Source organism: Teleopsis dalmanni, chromosome 1, assembly GCF_002237135.1.
Source record: "Teleopsis dalmanni isolate 2A chromosome 1, ASM223713v2, whole genome shotgun sequence".
Lineage (NCBI taxonomy): Eukaryota > Metazoa > Arthropoda > Insecta > Diptera > Diopsidae > Teleopsis > Teleopsis dalmanni.
In genome coordinates this window covers 46,559,399-46,580,778 of record NC_051846.1, presented here as the reverse complement: position 1 = coordinate 46,580,778, position 21,380 = coordinate 46,559,399, and the positions used below count along the sequence as shown (strand labels likewise).

General features: G+C 27.0%; 2 protein-coding genes across 2 annotated transcripts in view; one reads left to right on the top strand and one right to left on the bottom strand.

Annotated features, from left to right (window-relative positions):
• Positions 1–16,951, bottom strand: part of LOC119667793 (sodium- and chloride-dependent GABA transporter 1-like) — a 44,763-nt gene extending 27,812 nt beyond the window's left edge. The window contains exon 1 of the mRNA XM_038077112.1: positions 16,189–16,951. Within this exon, the coding sequence (XP_037933040.1) occupies positions 16,189–16,848 (660 nt within the window). The 5' untranslated portion in view covers positions 16,849–16,951. The remainder of the gene's footprint in view (positions 1–16,188) is intronic.
• Positions 1–21,380, top strand: part of LOC119667792 (sodium- and chloride-dependent GABA transporter 1-like) — a 347,748-nt gene that overhangs the window by 295,024 nt on the left and 31,344 nt on the right. The window lies entirely within an intron of this gene.

Genomic DNA, 21,380 nt, shown 5'->3' with positions numbered 1-21,380 from the left:
CTTGAAATAGAAACTTTCTTTTTTAAATTGATTGCGTTTTGAATAATATAAAAGAAAATTATATTTCTAGCACATTAACTATTTAAAAAAATATTAAAAATTATTTTATAATATAAACACGTACATAATAAAAACAAAAAAAATAAAAATAAAAATACTATATATTAACAAAATATATGCACAAGTATAGAAATTGAAAAGCAAGAAATCAGACACCTTCGTTACCGAGATAATACGCAACGGTGCACTACCGGGTTTTCGAAAAGTGTAAAATGATTACACCAAAACTGCTTACAAAGTAGCTCATAACAATTGAAATTAATTTTTAATTAAAAGTAGCTGCAGTCGAATTTGTACTTGAATCTTTACTTTACTTAAGTAAAGTGTATCTACCTTTCACTTCAGGCATTTAGTTAATAGTCAGCCCATATGGCTTTTATTATGAGACCATATATCTTACAGATACGAAAATGAAGAAGAAGTAAGCAATCGGGTATATTACCGACTAATAAATGTGTGTGAACCATCTGTGCAGACAAAGAGTTAAGATACGCACGAAAGCGCACGCCTCGACGTAATCGCAAGAACTGTTGTCACCAGGCATTGTGACACTATTTCCACCTTTTTCCATTTCATATATATATATTTTGATTTCAATTCAATTTTATATATAGGTATATATTTTTTATTATATTATTTTGCAACTTTTAGTTCAAAACATAAATTTGTTGTGAATTTAACATACATTTGCACATGTGAGTGAATACAACTTGTATTTTAGATTTCTTAAGTGTTCGCAGTTTCACACTCTAATTTCCTGTAATTCAATTCATTAAACTAATATGAAAAGATATTTTTTTTGAAAGCTGAAATTGGCGTTTCGCATTTCATGAATTCAACAAAAGTGCCAGTCTCGGTTAGTAATGGTTTCAGCCATATTTCATTGTTGGCCAATGGACAATTGTTGGCTATTTTAATGAATATTTTTTTTCTTTGTCAAATCTTCTTTATCGCAAAATTTTTATTTTTAATTTTATTGAAATAGTGCTTAAAAAAGTTTTTCAAGAATATTATTTTATTTTATTGTTTATTAAAAATAGAAACTAAATTATAATAGTTAAGAAATAGAATACTTTTGCATTTTAACTTTATATAAAATTTGTAGTTTTATATAAATTTTGGTATAGATTTTTCGCTTTTGAAAAAGGATATTTTTAACATTGAAAATGTTTATATAGATTTAAATAGATTTTTTTATTCTTTATTAGTTAGTTTTGACAGCTTTGAAAATTTAATTAAAAGCTCATCTTAAATCGATGCGGCCATAACCAACGAAGCTGTAAGGTACATGCAACAACTTGCTACTTGACTTATTTTGTAATCAGCCAGAGATAACTAAGTCTTTTAGATGTCCAAATCTGTGCAATGGTTTTGAAGTAAAATTTTTCAATTTTTTTGTCCAGTTTTTTTTAAAGACCTATTTAGATAGAATATTTTAAAACAATTCTCATATTTAATATAAAATACTGTGTTGATATTGACTTTTTTTAATAAATGATAAACTCTATGTGTTATCTTAGTTTTAATTATCAAAACCACAAAAATAATGAGCGGTCAAATTTTAACTCACGACCCCAGTTAGCTGACTTCGAGCACCTATATAATTCGTTTATGAATCTAAATAGCTAAAGACTTACAGATTCTTTGAATAGGATGTGCTAGTGAAGAAACTATTGAGATAATTTAGCGCTCCCAAAACAAGGACTTGTGATTGATATATATTACACCATATTCTTATACATAAGAATTATGACCTTCATCATAATCTAGATATGCCAATTGTTACCAATGTAGTGAAAGAATTCACCAAAACAGCATAAATAATAACATCGACATCATGTTAATGTTAATGCAACTCGATTATTCCAGAAAAAGCTCATTGCAGATTATACAATCGAACTAGACTTTATATATATATAGCATATATATACTGTTGTACTGTTGTTAATTTTTTTATTTTACTTTTAGCTTAGAGAAACATAATTGCTTATTAAATAAATAAATAAAAAAAGAATCTAAATTTTTTAGCTATATACATATTCCTATTAGACAACTGCGGAACTCCAAGGCAGTTCCGAATAAATCACGTTTTCTATCTATCTATTTCTATCTAAAACAATAAATTTATATATCCTATTAATAATTTCTTCCATTAATTTTTATATGTAATGTTTACGATAGCAAAATGTAAAAATATAGTAATATGATCTTAATGAATATAGTATATAGAACTGTTAATTCCACAGGAGGTTACTTTAATCTTTCTGTTATGTAAATTAAGATGTTTACTTAATATGGTTATTATTATTATAATAAAATATAAATAAAATATATTTTATTTATATATAAAAATATATATTATAATTTAATATAATAATATTCTATTATGTTTAGATTATAATTATTTTAACAATAAAAAATTGTTTTAAAGATACATATTAAAATGCATCTTGTCTAAGTATAAGTATCGACAAAAAATTGATAAAAATTCAAATATGATAGAAAAAATGAAAGATATTGATATTGTTATCAGTCAATCTATATTTACTTTCAATGTTTCACAGTAATTATAAATTGATAAGATATGCTTTTGTGAAAGTCATAATAAAATGGTAACGTACTCAAGAAAATTAAATATCATTAAATCAACAAAAACTAGAGAAAATTGCTATTTTAAATTAGCAACTATTATTGAATAATAATTTTATATCTTTTTATTTTTTTTAGTATTGTCATAGCTTTTTTTAAAGATTTATATACTAAACTCAATTAAATTTAATATATTAAATAGTATTTCTTGGACTTGGAAAAACATTACTAGTTGTTTAATATTTTTACTTATTAAGAGTTTTATTTCAAGGAGAACCTAGTAACCATATAAATTCTTTAATTTATTCTTTAAATACAACTTTTTAATTAATTCAATTCACTCATGATTATTTTTAGTAAACTATTTTCTTATATTTACAGCCAACAAATTGCATTGGAATAACTCAGGTTTTGTCTATATATTATCATAGACAAATTTGAAATACAATACATTTTTTGGTCTATGGTATTACTAACTCACACTGTATAATAATATAAATTTAATTAAAAATTTAAATAAAATTTCATATATTGATTAAAGTATTTTTTATTAAAGAAGTTGTTTTATAATAAAAATTTAGAAATTTGCAATTGGACAAAACAGGATAGTTTGGACTATATTTGTACCAAAAGGTGAAGTGAAGATAAATGTACCTAATTTTTATTAAAGGCCAAACAAAAAAGTGAAGTTATTTTAGAATAAAAAAATATAGAAATTTAAAGAGCAAGGTTTTGGACTGATTGTACTGTGTTTGGACCGAAGAAGCAGAAACTGACGTAATTTATATTAAAGATTATTCAAAAACAAAGAATAATAAATAATATTAAAACATCCAATTGAACAAGAGAAGAGTTTTGGACAACTTTGCCGAAAAATAAAATTATTTTATAATAAAACAATATAGAAATTTGTAATTGGACAAGAGAGGAAGATTTTGGACAACCTTTGGTACGAAAGGTGAAGCTAATGTAATAAATAATACAAAAATTCTTTTTTATAACTACTTCTTCATTTTTCTTTAATTTACCTCTTAAAAAAAACAAAATCATCATCATTTGAAGAATCCAAAATTAAAAAGATTGAATGTTGATTGTACCTTTACAATTTTTTACTATAAATAATACCATTTCTTTAATTACGATTTAGCATATACAACAAGAACACCATTAAAAAAAGTATTAAAACATGTACTAGAAGAAACATAGCGACATTGAACTTAAGTAATCATAATATAATCTATTCCTGCTGAAAAGAATTTCTAAGTAACTAAGTATATAACAGCATAATAATCGCTATTTTTTTTTCGGAAAGTCAACAGCGAATATTTTAAATTTCTTAAAGAGTGAAAGCCTTCTGTGTTCCTACTTTTATAATGGTTAAAACAAACTATCTGGCTGTATAAAAATATTATTTTATACTATACAAAGTTAATATGTAATTTACATTCATTGTATGCCATAAAATAATTTTTTATATTTTAATTAAAATTTAATAGCTTGTACGGTATTTAGAATACAAATAAATATAATTAAATGAAGGCAATCAATACAAATTTTCCGGTAATAAAATAACTATATAAACAAATATTCAATAAGAAATTAAATAAAAAAACTATACAATCATGTTAGTGTTAAGCTATTTTGGAACTAATTCGACGATGTTACATAGAGGAGACAAACAACATTGACCGATATTTGTAAACTTACTTCACATTCATAAAAACGTAAATAAAAATTTGGGCGAAAGAAATTTATTGGCTTGAAAAACCTGTTAAGCATTTAAATGGTCAAAAAAATTTATATACACAAACAAATAAAAAACTGTGAATTACAGATATAAAATAAAAATGACGTCATGTAAGCAACGGGAGACCCAACACTAACGATAATAAGCCGGCCGCAAACAAAACCAACAAAATGAATATTAAAACCAGATTGCATCAAACGAAACTGCAAATCTGAGCAATGTTTCAAAGCTGATTAACTAAAAATGATGAATGAACTTTTAATGCAACTACAAGAACGACAAATAGTCAAAACCAATTTGGCGCTCCAGTCTACCACTAAGATCGCTTTGAACAGATTGATTAATCATTTGGAAAAATATGTGGTAAAATATTGCAACAACAACAAAACAACAAGTGAAGATAAAATTAAACAAAGAAATTGCTTTTAATATATATATATTATATATTTATTTGAATTATATTGAAATAATTTAAAAAAGAGAATTAATTTTATTTACTTAAATGTTTTTGAATAATGAAAGAAAAATATTTTTAAATTACTGATTAATTAAACTAAATTACCAATGGAAACTCGCAAATAATTTTTTAATTATAATTATTAATTATTTTAGTTATTTAAAAAAAAAAAATAGCAAAAATTACTCATATTTAACATAACTTATTTAAGTAATTAAAATATAAATATAAATAAGTAAAGTTTATGAACTCAATTCAGATTACACAATGAAATTTTTTAATGAAGCGCTACATAAATTCATTATAATTAAATGTTTCGGTTAAATAAAAATTAAATAAAATTATCAGTTACATGGAGCATGCAATATTTACCCAATAAAATTGCTTTGGATCATTCAACTGTTAACAGTTTATTAACTTTGAACATTATAATGAATACTATTTTTTTAGTTATACATATATTGTTTCATTATTTCATTAACTTAACTGATTAACACTTTAAAGACTTTGTATACACAAAATTGTTTTCAATTGAACAATTTCTTTCTTTTTACCGATTTAATTTGGCAAAAATGCAATTGGCGTAACAATTTTATAATCAACAAACAAAAACTCATATTGAAATATAAAATAAAATAAAATAAATGTTTGAAATCCAAAGCTTAATATTATAAAAGAAATGCAAATTCAACATTAAATTGAATGAGTTCATTTAGGTTATTGGCCAGTCAAGCAAAATCAAAAGACTTAAGCAACAAACTGAGTTCAAATTTACATAAATATTGAATTATGCCTAAATCAGTGACCGAAAAATATTTTACTATTTAATTTAATTGCATATTTTATTTCGATATTATAAAAATATCTTTAAAAAAAAAATCAGAAAAATATTATTAAATCAACAAAAAGTTTGTGTCTAATACAAATAAAGTTTGTAACCAAAAACATTATAAAAACTATGTCGGTACTAACAAAATAATATAAATAAAGATATTTTAAAACAACATTTATGCTATCAAATTTTTATAAAATTTTATACAAACTTATTATGAACATCTTTATATATAAATAAAGAAAAGTATAGTTATTTTTTAATATTTAAATTTTATCTCAAAAATGTAGGAGTCGTTTACAAAAAAAGTAAAGTTTTAAAGTGCCTAAAAGTATACTACAATTTAGACATTGTTATATGTATCTGAATGTAAATATGTATATTTTTTTTAACATAAGAATAATAAAATATCGCAGCATACTTTAAAGTGTACAGGGCGTCTAAAAAAAATATTATTACAATTATTTATGGCTTCTTAATATTAAAATTATTTAGTTATCTTTCAGAACAAAAGACCTAGTAGTCCAGTTTCTTATTCTCCATTAAAATTAATTTTAATGTTAACTCACAAATAAATAAATAAATTATTAACTTCACTTTTATGAAACTAAAAAAAAATATATACATTAATATATACATTGGAGATTTTTTACTAATCTTCTCTAATCAAACAAGAATGACCGTATCTCGGAAAAAACCTATAAGGTTTTAAAAATTTGCATTTTGAATTAACTTTTCAATCGCACTTTTTTAATTTGCATTAAAATAAAAATAGAAACAAACATAGTTCGGTTGATGAATCTCGTCAAGCTTAATAGATACATCTACACTTTATAAGACAAAGAATTAACAGATCAAGTCTACGGATCAGTATGCCTGGAAATCTCAAATATAGATTTTCCATAAACAAATATTAAAAATTTTATTATTTTTAAAAAAGTTTAAAAAACTTAGATTCCTTAGATACAGTGTCTCTGCTCTTTTTGGACAGAAGAAAAACCTCTGACGAGTAACCTTTGCAGCATTTATAGAAAAATTGGCATAAATAAATATTATGTAAATATTATGTAGTGTTCTGATGTATTAATGATAATAACAAAAACAAATGTACAGTTTGCAATATTATCTTGAAATATTCGTTTGTTATTTTCTGTCAAATATTTTGGAATTAACAAACCTAGCTTATTATAAGAATAAACTCAAATCATCTGAATTCCGTAAAATTAAAATTACAGCTTTTAAAACTTTTTTAAGAACTTTTCCCCATTATAACCTAATTATCTACTTTGGACTAAAAGTGTGTGGACCATTACATATAATGGTCTTGAAATTAAGATTCAAAAGTTCTTCACTAAGTTCGATATACATATATTTACATTAAAAAACAGTGTTATTAATACAAAACTACGAATTCTAATAATAATGAAAACAATATTCTAATATTCTATAAACGATAGAATAATGCTGACAATTTTCGTCAGACATTCATGGTTCTCAAACCAAGCAAATCAAGTAGGCAAATCAAGTATATATACATATGTGTATTTTACACAGTTACTTTTTATTTTAAAAAAGTGGAGTTAAAATGGAGTTAATGCCTACTTTCAGAAATATGTATGTATTTCCTTTATTTGCTTTAATTTAAGACATCTTTTTTAAAATCAAAATTAAACAATTTTACTCAGATTTATTAATTACGAGTAATTTACAAAGGAAATTCATTGTGTAACTTCAGCATCTGGAAGGGATCATACAAAAGCACACTTAATGCTCGCATTACTGATGTATAAAACCGACCCCAGAGCTGTTGCGCATCTCTGACAGGCACTTACTTATATTCCATAAACAACCAACAACAATAAAGTGCTTTGTTAATCGATGTAAATTAAAACCATATTAGGTTGGACTGCGTGCAGTAGATTTTTTAATTAAAATAAAAAACGTACTCTTACGCACTTGCGTTGTCATGCAAAAAAAAAAAATAAATAAATAAAAGTGAACAAAAAATTAATTGAAATGCGGAAAATATAAAAATATTTGAATGTAAAAATTATGTAAAGAAATGCGAGGGATATAAAGACATTCAACATTTTTAAAAGCAATTATTAACATATTTACTTATCAACAATGGAACTAATATGTTACATTTTGAATCATCATATTTTGATATATAACGCAATTTAATATATGTAATAAGTAAATATGCTATAAGTTAAAATATTATTAACCTTTATTGTACATAAAGTAATATACATTAAAAATAATTAATTAATATTAATTGTTAATTGTAATCAATAGCGTTCGTGTAGTTATTTGTTGAATGCTGGAACTACACTTGTTTTTTATGTCACGCCTACTGATAAGTGAAGTAATAAGTTTGCAAAATGTAAAAGAATACATTTAATTTACAAAAATAATTTTAAAACTTTAAAAGACATATAGCATATAGATAAACCCCTTCAACTTTAACTTCATCTCTAAAAACATATTTCTCATTATATTTCTCGATGCTAAAAAAAAGCTCCTACGTTGGTAAAATCAGAAAGTTGAAAGAGAGATATGTAAAAACAACTAGACCAGAAAAGTAAACATATTCTTTTTGTTAATTATATCAATTAAAAAATTAAAAAAATTTATTATGTTATTAATTTAATTTTTTTAAAAAAAATGGATATGGTGTTAAAATTAGAAATAAAATAGAGCACAAAAAGATATAAAAAAGACAATAAAAATTTTAAGATGGAATTTAAACCTGAGTCTTTAGTGATTAACTCTTGGCCTCCTTAAATTTCCCTTTTAAATTGTTATATTACGCTGGAATGCAATATTAATAATATTAGAAGTGCTTATTTTTTTAGATTCTATTTAATGGAGATAATAAAATATTTACAAGCAAGTCAGTTCACTTCATGTTGAGAGATTTTTTTTTATGGCTAATTTAAAAATATTATTAAATCGCTTTGAGGGCAAATATAATTTTATAGCAAATATAATTCTTCTATCTCCTATTACCATTTAAATAAAATTTTAGGGTCTGATCCAATTAAACCAGCACGCACATTCGACAACGGATAATTATTCCATAAACAAATATTAAAAATTTTATTATTTTTAAAAAAGTTTAAAAAACTTAGATTCCTTATTAGAGAATGTGGCAAGAATACAGTGTCTCTGCTCTTTCCGACAGAAGAGAAACCTGTGTCTCTGTTCTTTCTGACAGAAGAGAAACCTCTGTCGAGAAACCTTTGCAGCATTTATAGAAGAATCGGCATAAATAAGATTAAAAACTATGTAGTAAATATTATGTAGTGTTCTAATGTATTGATGATAATAACAAAAACATACAACATGCGCATTCGACAACGGATAATTACTTGTTTTGAGCAAATTTTTACAATACTCAGGAATCATGGCAACATTTACTATGAAGAATATCTAAATTATTAGAGTAAAAAAATCAAAAGCTAAGATTTTTGGGGAAACGTAGCAAATCTATAAACGGTCGATCTAATAGAAATTTGTATTGAAATTAATTTTTAAGTTTTGAAGATACATCCTGCATCAGGTCGAAACCCAGTATCGGGTTATTATGGCCAAATAAATAAGTAAGACTATACAAGTATATATATATATATATATATATATGAATGCTTATATATATACATATAATATATATATAAACTATATATGAACTACAACAACAAAAATTCATTTTATATTATTTTAATTAATTGAATTTTTAGCTGACAATACAGCCGTTTTCAAGTAGTCTTGGAAATAGTTCTTGTATTTAATTATTCGTAAATAATTTTTTGAGACTGCAAATACCAGGAATCGAACTCGTGTCCTGCCAAATTTGAAACTCAGAGTCAGCGCTTCTTAACCAATTGACTCAAAGCCGTACTTGACTTTTATGTTAGCACATTTTTCTTAAGTTTTTATTAATTATTGATTATGTATAAGCAAAATTATAATACTTAATTATGATTATGATACTTGATGATTTCATAATTAACTCGTGTCCTGCCAAATTTGAAGCTTAGAGACAGTCTTCATTAGTCAAGTAACCCAAAGCCGTACTTGACTTTTATGTTAACACATTTTTCTGAAGCTTTGTTAATTGACTGTAAAAATTTTATTAACAAGTTCACTTGCGGTGTTCATATTAAAACGAAATCATAAATATATATTTAAAATATATATATTAAAAATTTATTAAAAATAAAACCACTTTAAAATGATTGTATATATTAGGATGTATCTCCAATCATATTAATCGCACCATTTATACAAATTAATCCATTTCTCAATCAATCCATATCAATACTAATATATCGAACAATTTTTCATTTATATCAAATAAAGTATTTAATGATATTGACATTATTTGGTTTTAAAATAAAAACGTTTAATAATTTTTTCTTTAAATACAAAATTACACATTTATTATTAAGTTATCAACTGATCATTTCCATAATAAAGTTGAAAATAGAAAATTGTACAACAGATTATAACGAAATTATTTAAATTGTTACTACAAGTCATTGTTAGATACAAATGCAAGTGCTCTTGAATTTTCCGTAATTTACATGATAATTGCTTTGCGTAATAGAAATGATAGCAAAATTCGCTAAAAGCACTTGAAAGCATTGACATTGTGAAAATTATGCAAAAACAAATGGAGATAAAATGAAGTAATTTAAAAAAAATTAGTTTTGGTATTGCTAATAAGAAGTTAATTTTAAGTCAAAAGAAGTTGTAAAAATTTTAAAAACAAATTTTAAATACAATAAAGACATTAAAAAATATTTTTCTGAATTTGCAAAATTCGCGATTGACACATGGGAAAGTGCCAAAAACTGAAGCGAAAACAAATTAACACATTTTACCGGATTTAAGTGCGAAAGATTTAAAGATACAAAACCTAAACAAAATGTCGCCTTGCTTGTGCTCATAATAGTAAACAAATAATATTTAATAATTAATATTTACTAAAAAAAAGAAAAAATATTTCCGTAAAATTTATTGTGTGAAAATGAAACTGCGTCGTCTAAACAAAAGAGACGATCGCGGTGAGGTTGGCAAAACTCACACGCCAAACTGCAAAATATTGAAGCTCAAATTTCATCCGTAAAGTGCAATTTCGTTGATTTCAGATACTTCAAAGCAATCAAGCGCAATAAAATATGCATTAGAATGCAACCGAATGATAATAAATTTAAATGATTATATTTCTAATGTTTTCTCAACAATTTTATCTAATAAGTTTAATAAGATTTTTGCGCACGAGCATCGCCGCGAGTACAACCGCAGAAACCAAAGCTGCTGAAATGAATGCTGCAATTTTAATTGCAACTGCGTCAATTCTAAATTAATTTGAAAGAATTTTAATTTTTTCTGTTTGCTGTTTTCTGAAATTTATTGCAATGGCCGTTAATTAAACTCATTTGCATTCGCAACGCAGTTCTTAACACGTTTGGCAGAACTGTTAAAAAAACAGTAGCCCCTCTACTGGTTTTTGTAATTACTAGAAAAATATTTCATTAAGTACTGAAAACTGTTACTTGGACTACTCGTAAAATAAAAATATTTCAATATAATTAGAAAATTATTTTCAATTTTTTACAAGTGCAAGATTTTAAATATTTGTGGTGCAAACTATATTTTTCAATCTATGAGATGAAAAACTATCATTGTTTAATTTAAAAATTTGATGAACTGTTACAGAACAACTGTTTTTATTAGTTATGCATTTAGAGACACAAAAAAACTTAAAATGCAGAAATACTGATTAGATTTAAAATGGAAATTAGTTTGAAAACTATATTAGTAACACTTAAATTGCTTAAAAACTTTAAAAAGACACTACAAATAAGGGATAAAATATTTAGAATACTTAAACTGTGTACACTATAAATAACACCAAGAGTTATCTCCATTATCTCGTTCTCGTTATCTCGTTCCAAATCATTAAATAATTTACATTTGAAAAAACTACAATTCCAACTTAATGTCGAAAAATTTGAGAACTATTACATCGTGAGTTAATATCAGCGCAAGTTCAACAAAACCTTGTCACCAGAACACGTAAGTTTAAAATACCTTCGGTTACGAACTTATATATTGACACATGCAAGTATACCAACATAAGCTACAACGAAAACCTGTCCCTAGAAGACGTGAGTTGTTTAAACTTTGGTCTATTAGGAACATAAACATTGACACAGACAAGTATACCAACATAAGCTCAATGAAAACCTGTCAATAGGAGGCGTGAGTTTAAACTGTGGTCGGCTTAGAAATATTTGCATTAATAAAGGCAAGTATACCAGCGCAAGTTCAATGAAAGCCTGTTACCAGAACACGTGAGTTGTTTAAACTGGGTTCTTTAGGAACATAAACATTGATACATGCATGTACACCATCATAAGTTCAACGAAAGCCTGTCACTAGGAGACGTGAGTTTTAACTTCACACGATTAAGAAATATTTGCATCAACAAAGGCAAGGCAAATTTAAACTGGAGCCGATTATACTGTGGGCCTAAGAATTTAAATAAAAAAAGAGACCTGAAAAAAAGTATATACTGGTGCCACGACCTTGATCGAAGCTAATTAAATTTAACGATCCATAAAATTGCAAAATCATATGCATTGAGTACAACACAATACACCGTCAAGTATGAAAGCTCACGGAAAAAGTGAAAACCAATTTTGAAAACGCATAACATAGCAGGACAAAAAACTTTGCGCCAAAACAATCTGTATGGAGTTTTTGCATCCATCAAATGCCTTACTAACTCTAAGTCAAATCTGCATCCGATTGCAAATAGATAGAACACACTTTCTTCTCTGAAAATCTTCACAGGGTTCAATGGTAAACATAATGTACAGTACTCATACCCGAGAAGTGTTGTACCGCTAGTTAAAGTATCAGTACCGGCTCTTTCTTGGTCACAGAACTAAAAGGTTTACTGAAAGGTTTAAAAAGTGGAACCCAAATATTATGTCAAGAAGTATGTTATATGGAAATCAAATTTTAGCAGAAATTAAAATCAGTGCACTTGAAAATTTCTTGCTGTCATCATTACATCTACACTGAATTCATGGATGTATCGTGAGAAAATCATTTTATGCCACAGCGCTCGTACATCTGACATAATAGCACTCTAGTAATTATTGCTGAGCTTTTGTTAGAATCGATATTACAGCTGTTATGCGTACTTTTCTTAATATTCAACGGTCAGGTATAAAAGAGATTCTTAAAAGCAATGACATATTCGAAAACCATTAAAATAAAAATCAAAGGTTGGTACACTAATTAACAATTTTTGATTTCAAGCAATGCTCTTCAAAGTTTTGTACTTTTAACATTCTAATTTATAATTGTTCTTACAATAAACAACAATTTAGCAATGATATACAGGAACGGTCATTCTTTTTAACTTAAATCAAACAAATGATATATGTTTTATGACTCACATAACGAAAGTAGTTAGGTTAGAACTAAACTCTTACAGCAATTTGAAAATTCTAAAGCATTAATTAATTAATAAGAATTAATTAACCTAATAAATTAACCAAATAAGCCAAATTTTTACGCATTACAAATAATAACGCACCTAGTATTCCCACTGGCAACTTATTAGTTATATTTGAGAATTTCGAAAAATTTTGCTACCCTGGTCATGTGTTAAGTAGTTATGGAAGTAATGTAAGCGATATTCCTGCACATATTATAGTCGTGACGTGCTTTCCACTCCGTGTAGAGATATAACCGATGGCAACCTATATGTACGATTAACACATGTGGTACTTTAGTACGAAAATTGGTACTTTCTTTTACGTATGATTCTGTGGTACTCGTTTTTAGAAAATGGTAATTTTTTGAAGCGCGAACTTTATTGTACATATTATTATGTTATCTAATTAAATTTATTTATAGATACAACTGTGCATTATAAAACTAATTTATTTTTATGTATTCTGTCTCTCTCTCTCTCTCTCTCTCTCTATCTGTCTCTCTCTCTCTATCTGTCTCTCTCTCTCTATCTGTCTCTCTCTCTCTCTATCTGTCTCTCTCTATCTGTCTCTCTCTCTATCTGTCTCTCTCTCTCTATCTGTCTCTCTCTCTATCTGTCTCTCTCTCTATCTGCATCTCTCTCTCTATCTGTCTCTCTCTCTATCTGTCTCTCTCTATCTGTCTCTCTCTCTATACGTATCTCTCTCTCTATACGTATCTCTCTCTATCTGTCTCTCTCTCTATCTGTCTCTCTCTCTATCTGTCTCTCTCTATCTCTCTCTCTATCTGTCTCTCTCTCTCTATCTCTCTCTCTCTCTATCTCTCTCTCTATCTCTCTCTCTCTATCTCTCTATCTCTCTCCATCTCTCTCTCTATCTCTCTCTCTATCTCTCTCTCCATCTCTCTCTCTATCTCTCTCTCTTCTCTCTCTGGCTTCTCTTTCTCGCTTCTCTCTCTCTTCTCTCTCTCTTCTCTCTCTCTTCTCTCTCTCTTCTCTCTCTCTCTTCTCTCTCTCTTCTCTCTCTCTTCTCTCTCTCTCTCTCTCTCTCTTCTCTCTCTATTCTCTCTCTCTCTTCTCTCTCTCTTCTCTCTCTATTCTCTCTTCTCTCTCTCTCTTCTCTCTCTCTTCTCTCTCTCTCTCTTCTCTCTCTCTCTCTCTCTGGAGCATAGGGCCTCAAGTTTATGTATTTATTTAGTAAAAATATTGCGGCTGCCAAAGGTAAAAGATGAACTGTTTGATGTTACTCAAAGAACTGTTTGATAAAAAAAAGATATGCGCTATGTATGGTCAGCAAAAGATAGTCCGATCATTTAAATAACAAAATTGTTATAGATAAAAGGACTTATACTGTTCTATATCTTCTATACATTTTATATATATTGTATTTTCTTATTAGAAGGCAATAGAAAAAAAAAATTTTTACAGGTACCTTTCTGAACCAATTTTGGTACAGAAAAAAATTTTCAATTGGCAACCGTTACTATAAGATTTAATTGAGAATATTAGGGAGTCCTTCTGTCATGGTAACGTGATAAGTACATTGTGATAAGCCAAACGTTACTATTGCGAAGTGCTTTCCACTCTACATAGAAAGTTTAGCACTCATGAGACATATCAATGTTTCTGCATTTCTAATATGAGTTTTAAACCAAACCTATGGTATACTTATTACCACTACGTTAACGAGAAAAAATAAATATAGTACAATATTATTATAATTTTTAAGCTCTCCATTAAACGTTCTAAATAAACTTTGAGTTCGTTTTGTGAACCATTACTTGCCTCGAAAAAATATATTTATTAAATCTCATAAAAAATATTACTTGTCCAAAAACAACAAATAATATAATAACAATTATTATAAAATTATTACTAAATTTAAAGTGCACTCAAAACACTGTAAAAAACTGAAAAAATTTATTGAATACACGTATCTACAAATGATAATTGCACAAAGTATTTAAGTTTATTTAATTATACTTCACTTCAGATGCAATGCAATTGAATTTTCCAAAAGAAAAATTGAATTGAAATCATTTTGTACCGCAACGCATTAGATATTTTAAGTCATTTGTGATGTGTACTCGTTTTTGAGATAATATCACTTCAAGCAACCAGAGACTGCCATAGCACATATGAAAAATATTTTTGCTTTTGTATCTGCAGTGGCGTTTATAATTTTATGAGTGCATCAACATTGAAGTTGAAAGCATTAACCTTTCGGTATTGTTCATAACTTAAATTTAATGAATGACTAATTGTTGTACGGATTTTGTGATTTTCTACAAATGAAATCTTTACAAACGGTGCTTTAGCATTTTTTATTACAAAACAAAATAAAGCGAAATAAAAATAGTTTAATCTTTTTTAAAATGGCAAAGTGAAACTAATTTAATAAATATTTAAGCGATTAAAATAATTATAACGAAAAAAATTATCTCTAATAAAATTATGCATGTGAAAGGAATTTATCTGATTTGTGTAAATTCATGAGTCAAACGAAAACATTTACAAAAGACTAATGCCAATGTAACTGTAACAAGCGGCCATTATCTTATCACTTTCGAGATACTTTGTATTTGTTCATAGATTCACATTCTTTCACCTTGCACGGTTCACATTAATGCAAATACATTTTTGTGGTTCGTCACTAAATTCCAGTTAAATTTAATTTAGATTTGCAAAAAATACTTTATTGGAAACAAATAAAAAAAAATTATTATTGAGAAAAAACCAAAGTTAATTTAATATAACAAACGAGCGCGTTTTAATTTGCATATTTTGGAAGAACACGCCTTAAAGGTAAAAGTTGATCGAGAAACCAGACAATTTTTTGAAATTGACAAATATGCAAAAACAAAAAAAAATATAAATATAAGAAATAAGTTTTGACACTATAAACAAATTTAATTTTTATTTTTTAAGCCCATCAACATAACAAGCTTCAAATTAATTTATTAACTTCATAGGCACTCACTCACCTGCTGATTTGATTCATCGTCATTTGTTGATAGCAGTTTTACTGTGCTTCCGTTTGCCAAATTAAAACTGCCACTGCCGGATAAATTTTTCGTTGGTGAGGTTGTAGTTTCAGCAAATTGATAATCACTGCTGCCAGCTTCATGGCTGTGATAGTCGGAAATTATATCATTAAGTGTATTATTACTGCCGCTTATGGTTGTGGCACCACTAATGCGCCCCGAAGCTGCTGTAGTACGTCCGCTAACTGTACCTCCACGACTATTTATGCCACCTCCTCCACCGCCACTGCCACTACCGCTTCCTCCACCATTAAAACCAGTATCTACTGTAGACACATAACTGCGAGTCGTTTGTGGTGAGGATGTTACAGGCAGGGCATCTTCAACTTTCTGACGCATATTTATCCATGACTGTCGATTCAGCTGTTTGCGTTCCATAGTTGGTGGATTACTAGCATGTACATTGTTGCCACCGATTACATAAACACTTGTAGCTGTGGAGTCACTACGTAAACGCATCGGCTCCATTGGCGGTGTCGGTGGTACTGGCGCTACTGTTTGTTTATTGTTCGGCGCAGGCGGCAAATTTGTTTGTTTTTTTAAATTATAATAATCGTCGTTCGGTTGATCACTGGTTCTTGATTTCCGAGTCGAATTCATAGTACTTTTCACTTCAAAACTTATATTTACTGTAACTTAACTTCACCACTATATTTTCCAAGTTACTCAGCACTGTCGTCAGCTTCATGCGGCCACAGCCAACTGAAAAGAACAAATAAAATAAAAATTGTGATGAAATCAATTTCTTGAGCCAAGTTGTTTTAATGCAAATGAATGTTCTAATATTAAAGCTGGTATTTATATTTTTAATCACTAATGATTCACTCACTAATTTTATCAGAATTAATCGACAATTTATTTTTATCACAATTTTAAACTTTGTATCCAGTTGTTTTTGTATAGAAGAATATGTTTTGGCTTAAGAATCAAAGCCTAAAACCAAAAGCAATGATTAACCGTGGTTAAGTAGAAATAAGCATTGAATAGATATTTTATAGATATTTTTTAATGATATTTTAAGTGATATATTAAATAAAAATTGAAAAAAGAAGGCTTAAGCTTCTTAGAGTGGCTTCTAGTAAAATGCAAAAGAAATAACATAACTAACATAGAAATAACACTAACTATTGATTACCAGATTTTTAAACGTTTAAGGTCTACTTACTTCTCTAAACTTTAAATACTTAATAACAGAAGTAGCAGCACAGGTACATAGCAACAATATAAAACATAAGTAAGTATTGTATTTAATTTAATCAAATAAATTACAATTTAAAATATAGAACTTTAAATTTTGATAAAATTTTAATAAAACCTATTGCACGTAATTTGATGAATAAAAATTAATAATAATAAAAGAATAAGAGATATATTAAGGGAATTCTATTATGAAAACACATGTATAATCAAAATCATTTTTTAAAATAGTATAGAACAGGGCTAACCAAACTAGATGCGATCGCGGGCCAATACCAATTACTGTATAGATTGAGAAGCCACAGAAACAAATACATACGTTCATTGTTTTTTGCGACAAAAAAATACGTTTATAATGTTAAATTTATTTTATTAATTTATTAAAAACATGATGCGGGCCGCATAAGCATTAACCATGGGCCGTGCTTTGGACAGCGCTGGTTTAGAACATTATTATGCTGAGTCTAAAGAATGACTTATGACCTATTGCATTACATAAAACTCTTGAAAGAAAAATATTATAATTTGATGCCCTCAAACTTACTAATAACCTATAGAAAATAAATCCTCAATTTCCTATCACATTTTTCTAACCGATAGTGATTCATTAGATGTAAATTTCTTTCAATCTTATTACACATATAACAATTGGCAATGTCATTGAAGGAATATTTAGTTCTATTTGACATAAGTCACTAAAACAGTGCACTCGAATAAAGACTACAGTGGGTCTTCAGTAATTGTACAAAATAAACAATTGAGATTAGACTGTCTACATTACGTGCCAGTAAAGCTATAAAATTGGCTTTACTATTCATCACAGATTGTATGCGTAACGTGGCACTTAAAATCACAGACCATTCATAATATCAGTGACTCAATAGGGTAAAGCGCCCTCAATTTAAATTAGAATTGGAATTACAATGACAACTGATTTCACCACATATGTAATTATTTTTAAAACTAACCGCATTTGTTCCATTCTTTCATTTTTGTATTAATATAAAAAAATCTGCCAGAAAGTAGTTTTTGCACTTTAAAACCAAAATATAGCGTAGTTTCTTGATCTCGGAAAACCCGCAATAAGACCAATATCTGTAAAAAGTGTCTCGATAAAATCACAAGGTGTTTTAATAATAACTATAAACCAACTTGCTTACAGAAGTGTACAAATTCTTGATTTTTTCCAACTTTTATTAAGTTTTAAATTATAATTGATTATAATTATAATCAAGGAGTTTAATCAAAGAGTTTCCATTGCATTTTACATACCTATGACATATGTACTCATATCAATAATCTATACTTTTTTTACTAATGAATATTAAAAAAGCTATATAATATTAAGATTTTTGGAATTTCACAAAAGAACTTAATTCGAGTAGATCATAATAACTTTTGCTCAAAACATTGTTAATATTATCACTTAAACAGATATAAAATGAATATTTTAATGATAATATTTACAGTGAACAAGTGTTTTCAATGTAGAACAGCTTAAGTCAATAAGATAAAACAAATAATAAGTTTAGTATGACTAAGATACTACAGAACATATTTTATAGAAATGAAACTTAATAAGAAAAAACACAATTTTTAGTTAATAAAGTAGTCGATCAAATGGAAGTATATTATTAAAAACATTACCACAACCTATAACATATATAAACACTTTAAAAATGTGTATATCTACACAATGCATGCATGCTTAATGACCCAATAAAATACAGAGTTTGATTGATTTAATCAGTTCAGCTTTAAGTCTTGGCCTTTCATAATTCATTACTTTGTACATACTGTACTTTGAAATGAGAAAATATTTCTAGTGGGATAAAATCGACTTGAAAATCTTTATCAGTTTTTCGCTAAAAAACTACTCTCCAACAGAATTATAAATAATTTCAAAATAAGACAATAAAACATTCGCGGTTTTCTAAATTAATTGTAAAATTATTATATATCTAATGTCATTAGCTAAGAGTATAATTTCTATTTAAATTTCAATAGATGGCACTGTATACTTTTTGTAGCGTTAACGGTCATTGTTATGCAGACTGTAGAGTTCTTAATGGTTTCATTAATCTTGCAATCTTTCTGGTCATGACGATAAAGACATGTTATATACGCAGTTAAATCTCATTTTCAATGTTTTCGTATTACTAAAGGGTTATCCACTTAGTGACGGTAGTTTGACAACAGTATTTCAATAACATCTATCAAATACAAAGTTTACCAGGTTTGTCTAAGGTTTATTATTTTACAGTACAATTCGTTTAACAACTACTGAAGATGTTAAATACTAAAAATATACAAGTATCTGTCGAAAGACTATTGCATCAACTTAAAATCAGTGCATGGTGTGGTGCTTTGTACGGAGTGTGATAGGCTCTTACTTCTATAAAAGAGACGAATGTAAGCACGGTTGCCACTTATGGTACTTTAGTACCAAAATTGGTACTTTTTTTTTCGTTTGGTACTCATGTTCAAAAAATGGTACATTTTTGACGACACAACTTTATTGTGGATATTTCCAATTAATTTTTTTTATAAATGCAACTTTGCATTATTTTATATTTTGTTCATCTATAACACTATGAAAAACACAGAACGCAAAAATAAGAAGGTCCAAAAAAATTTTGGACCTTTTTTACAGAAATGGTACCTTTTTAAACCAATTTTGGTACAGGAAAAAATTTTCAAGTGGCAACCGTAAATGTAAGATCACATCATCACGACATCATCAAATCCAATCAAATCATCATTCAATTAATCACAAATGTTTTTCTTTATATTACCTTTCTTAGAATCCCAAAATAAAAAAACGTATATTATTTAGATACTTTGTGATTAAGCTTAATTTAAAAGGTGTTGCTATATTTTTAGAAAACCATTACAATAGACCAGGCCACATACTTGATATAAAGAATAAAATTTAAGTATATATTTTTTTTAAATAAAGAGATTTAGACAAAACATTTCTAAAACGCATCTTCTGCCACTGCGCGTTATATGGTTGAGAACAAAAATGTTATATTAATTAAACATATCTAAGTCTGGCTGTTGCCAAAGTCAATAATTTACTTATTGTTCATTGGACTTTATATAGTTTCCTAAACATTAAATATATATTAAATGCTATAGTGCTATTATATATCACATATACTTTTCACATATATTTGTTATATGTACATGATTTTTTTCTTTGAAACTAGGAGACAGTGTGTGAAAGTAAAAGTTCGAATGGAGTAATGCTTTAGGATTCAATTCTGAGCATTGTTGGAGCTTTAAATAGTAAAAAAATAATTCTGCAAGCCTGTGAATATCTGAAAATATAAGATACTGAAGATATAAATAATATAAATGTGTCTATAATATGTGTCACAATGATTTCTTCTATTACTTAAACATTATCATTCCTGGTAAAAAAGAGAGAAACGTAACATTTAAATAAGGAGACATAACAGTGCAAATAAATTATAATAAATAAAATATTTAAACTAAATATTTTATAATTAATTTTATAAAAAAATCTTTAAATTTTTTTTTTACTTAAATTAAATAATTAACAATTGAGTTCAGTGCAAGTTGCATATCGTAAATCTTAACAGAAATATTTTGAACTAAAGTTTGCAACTTTGAACATTGAAATATTGTTAAAACTGGAGTTGCATATTGTAAATCATAAATTGAGTATGTAATAAATTAAACAGCAAGTTTAGTACCAAATTTCTTATTTGAAAAAAAACATGCCATACTTTAAAATATAAGTTAACTACATAATTCTTATTTTCAGCTACCGTTAAGACAGTAAAATTTATGTTAAATGCCCTTTTCTTCTCTAATGGTTTCACACTGACTACAAAAAAAGTGTACTGAATATCTTGCCGTCAAGCAATTTCAGTTATAAGAATTTTCAATAAATCAATTTCATAAAT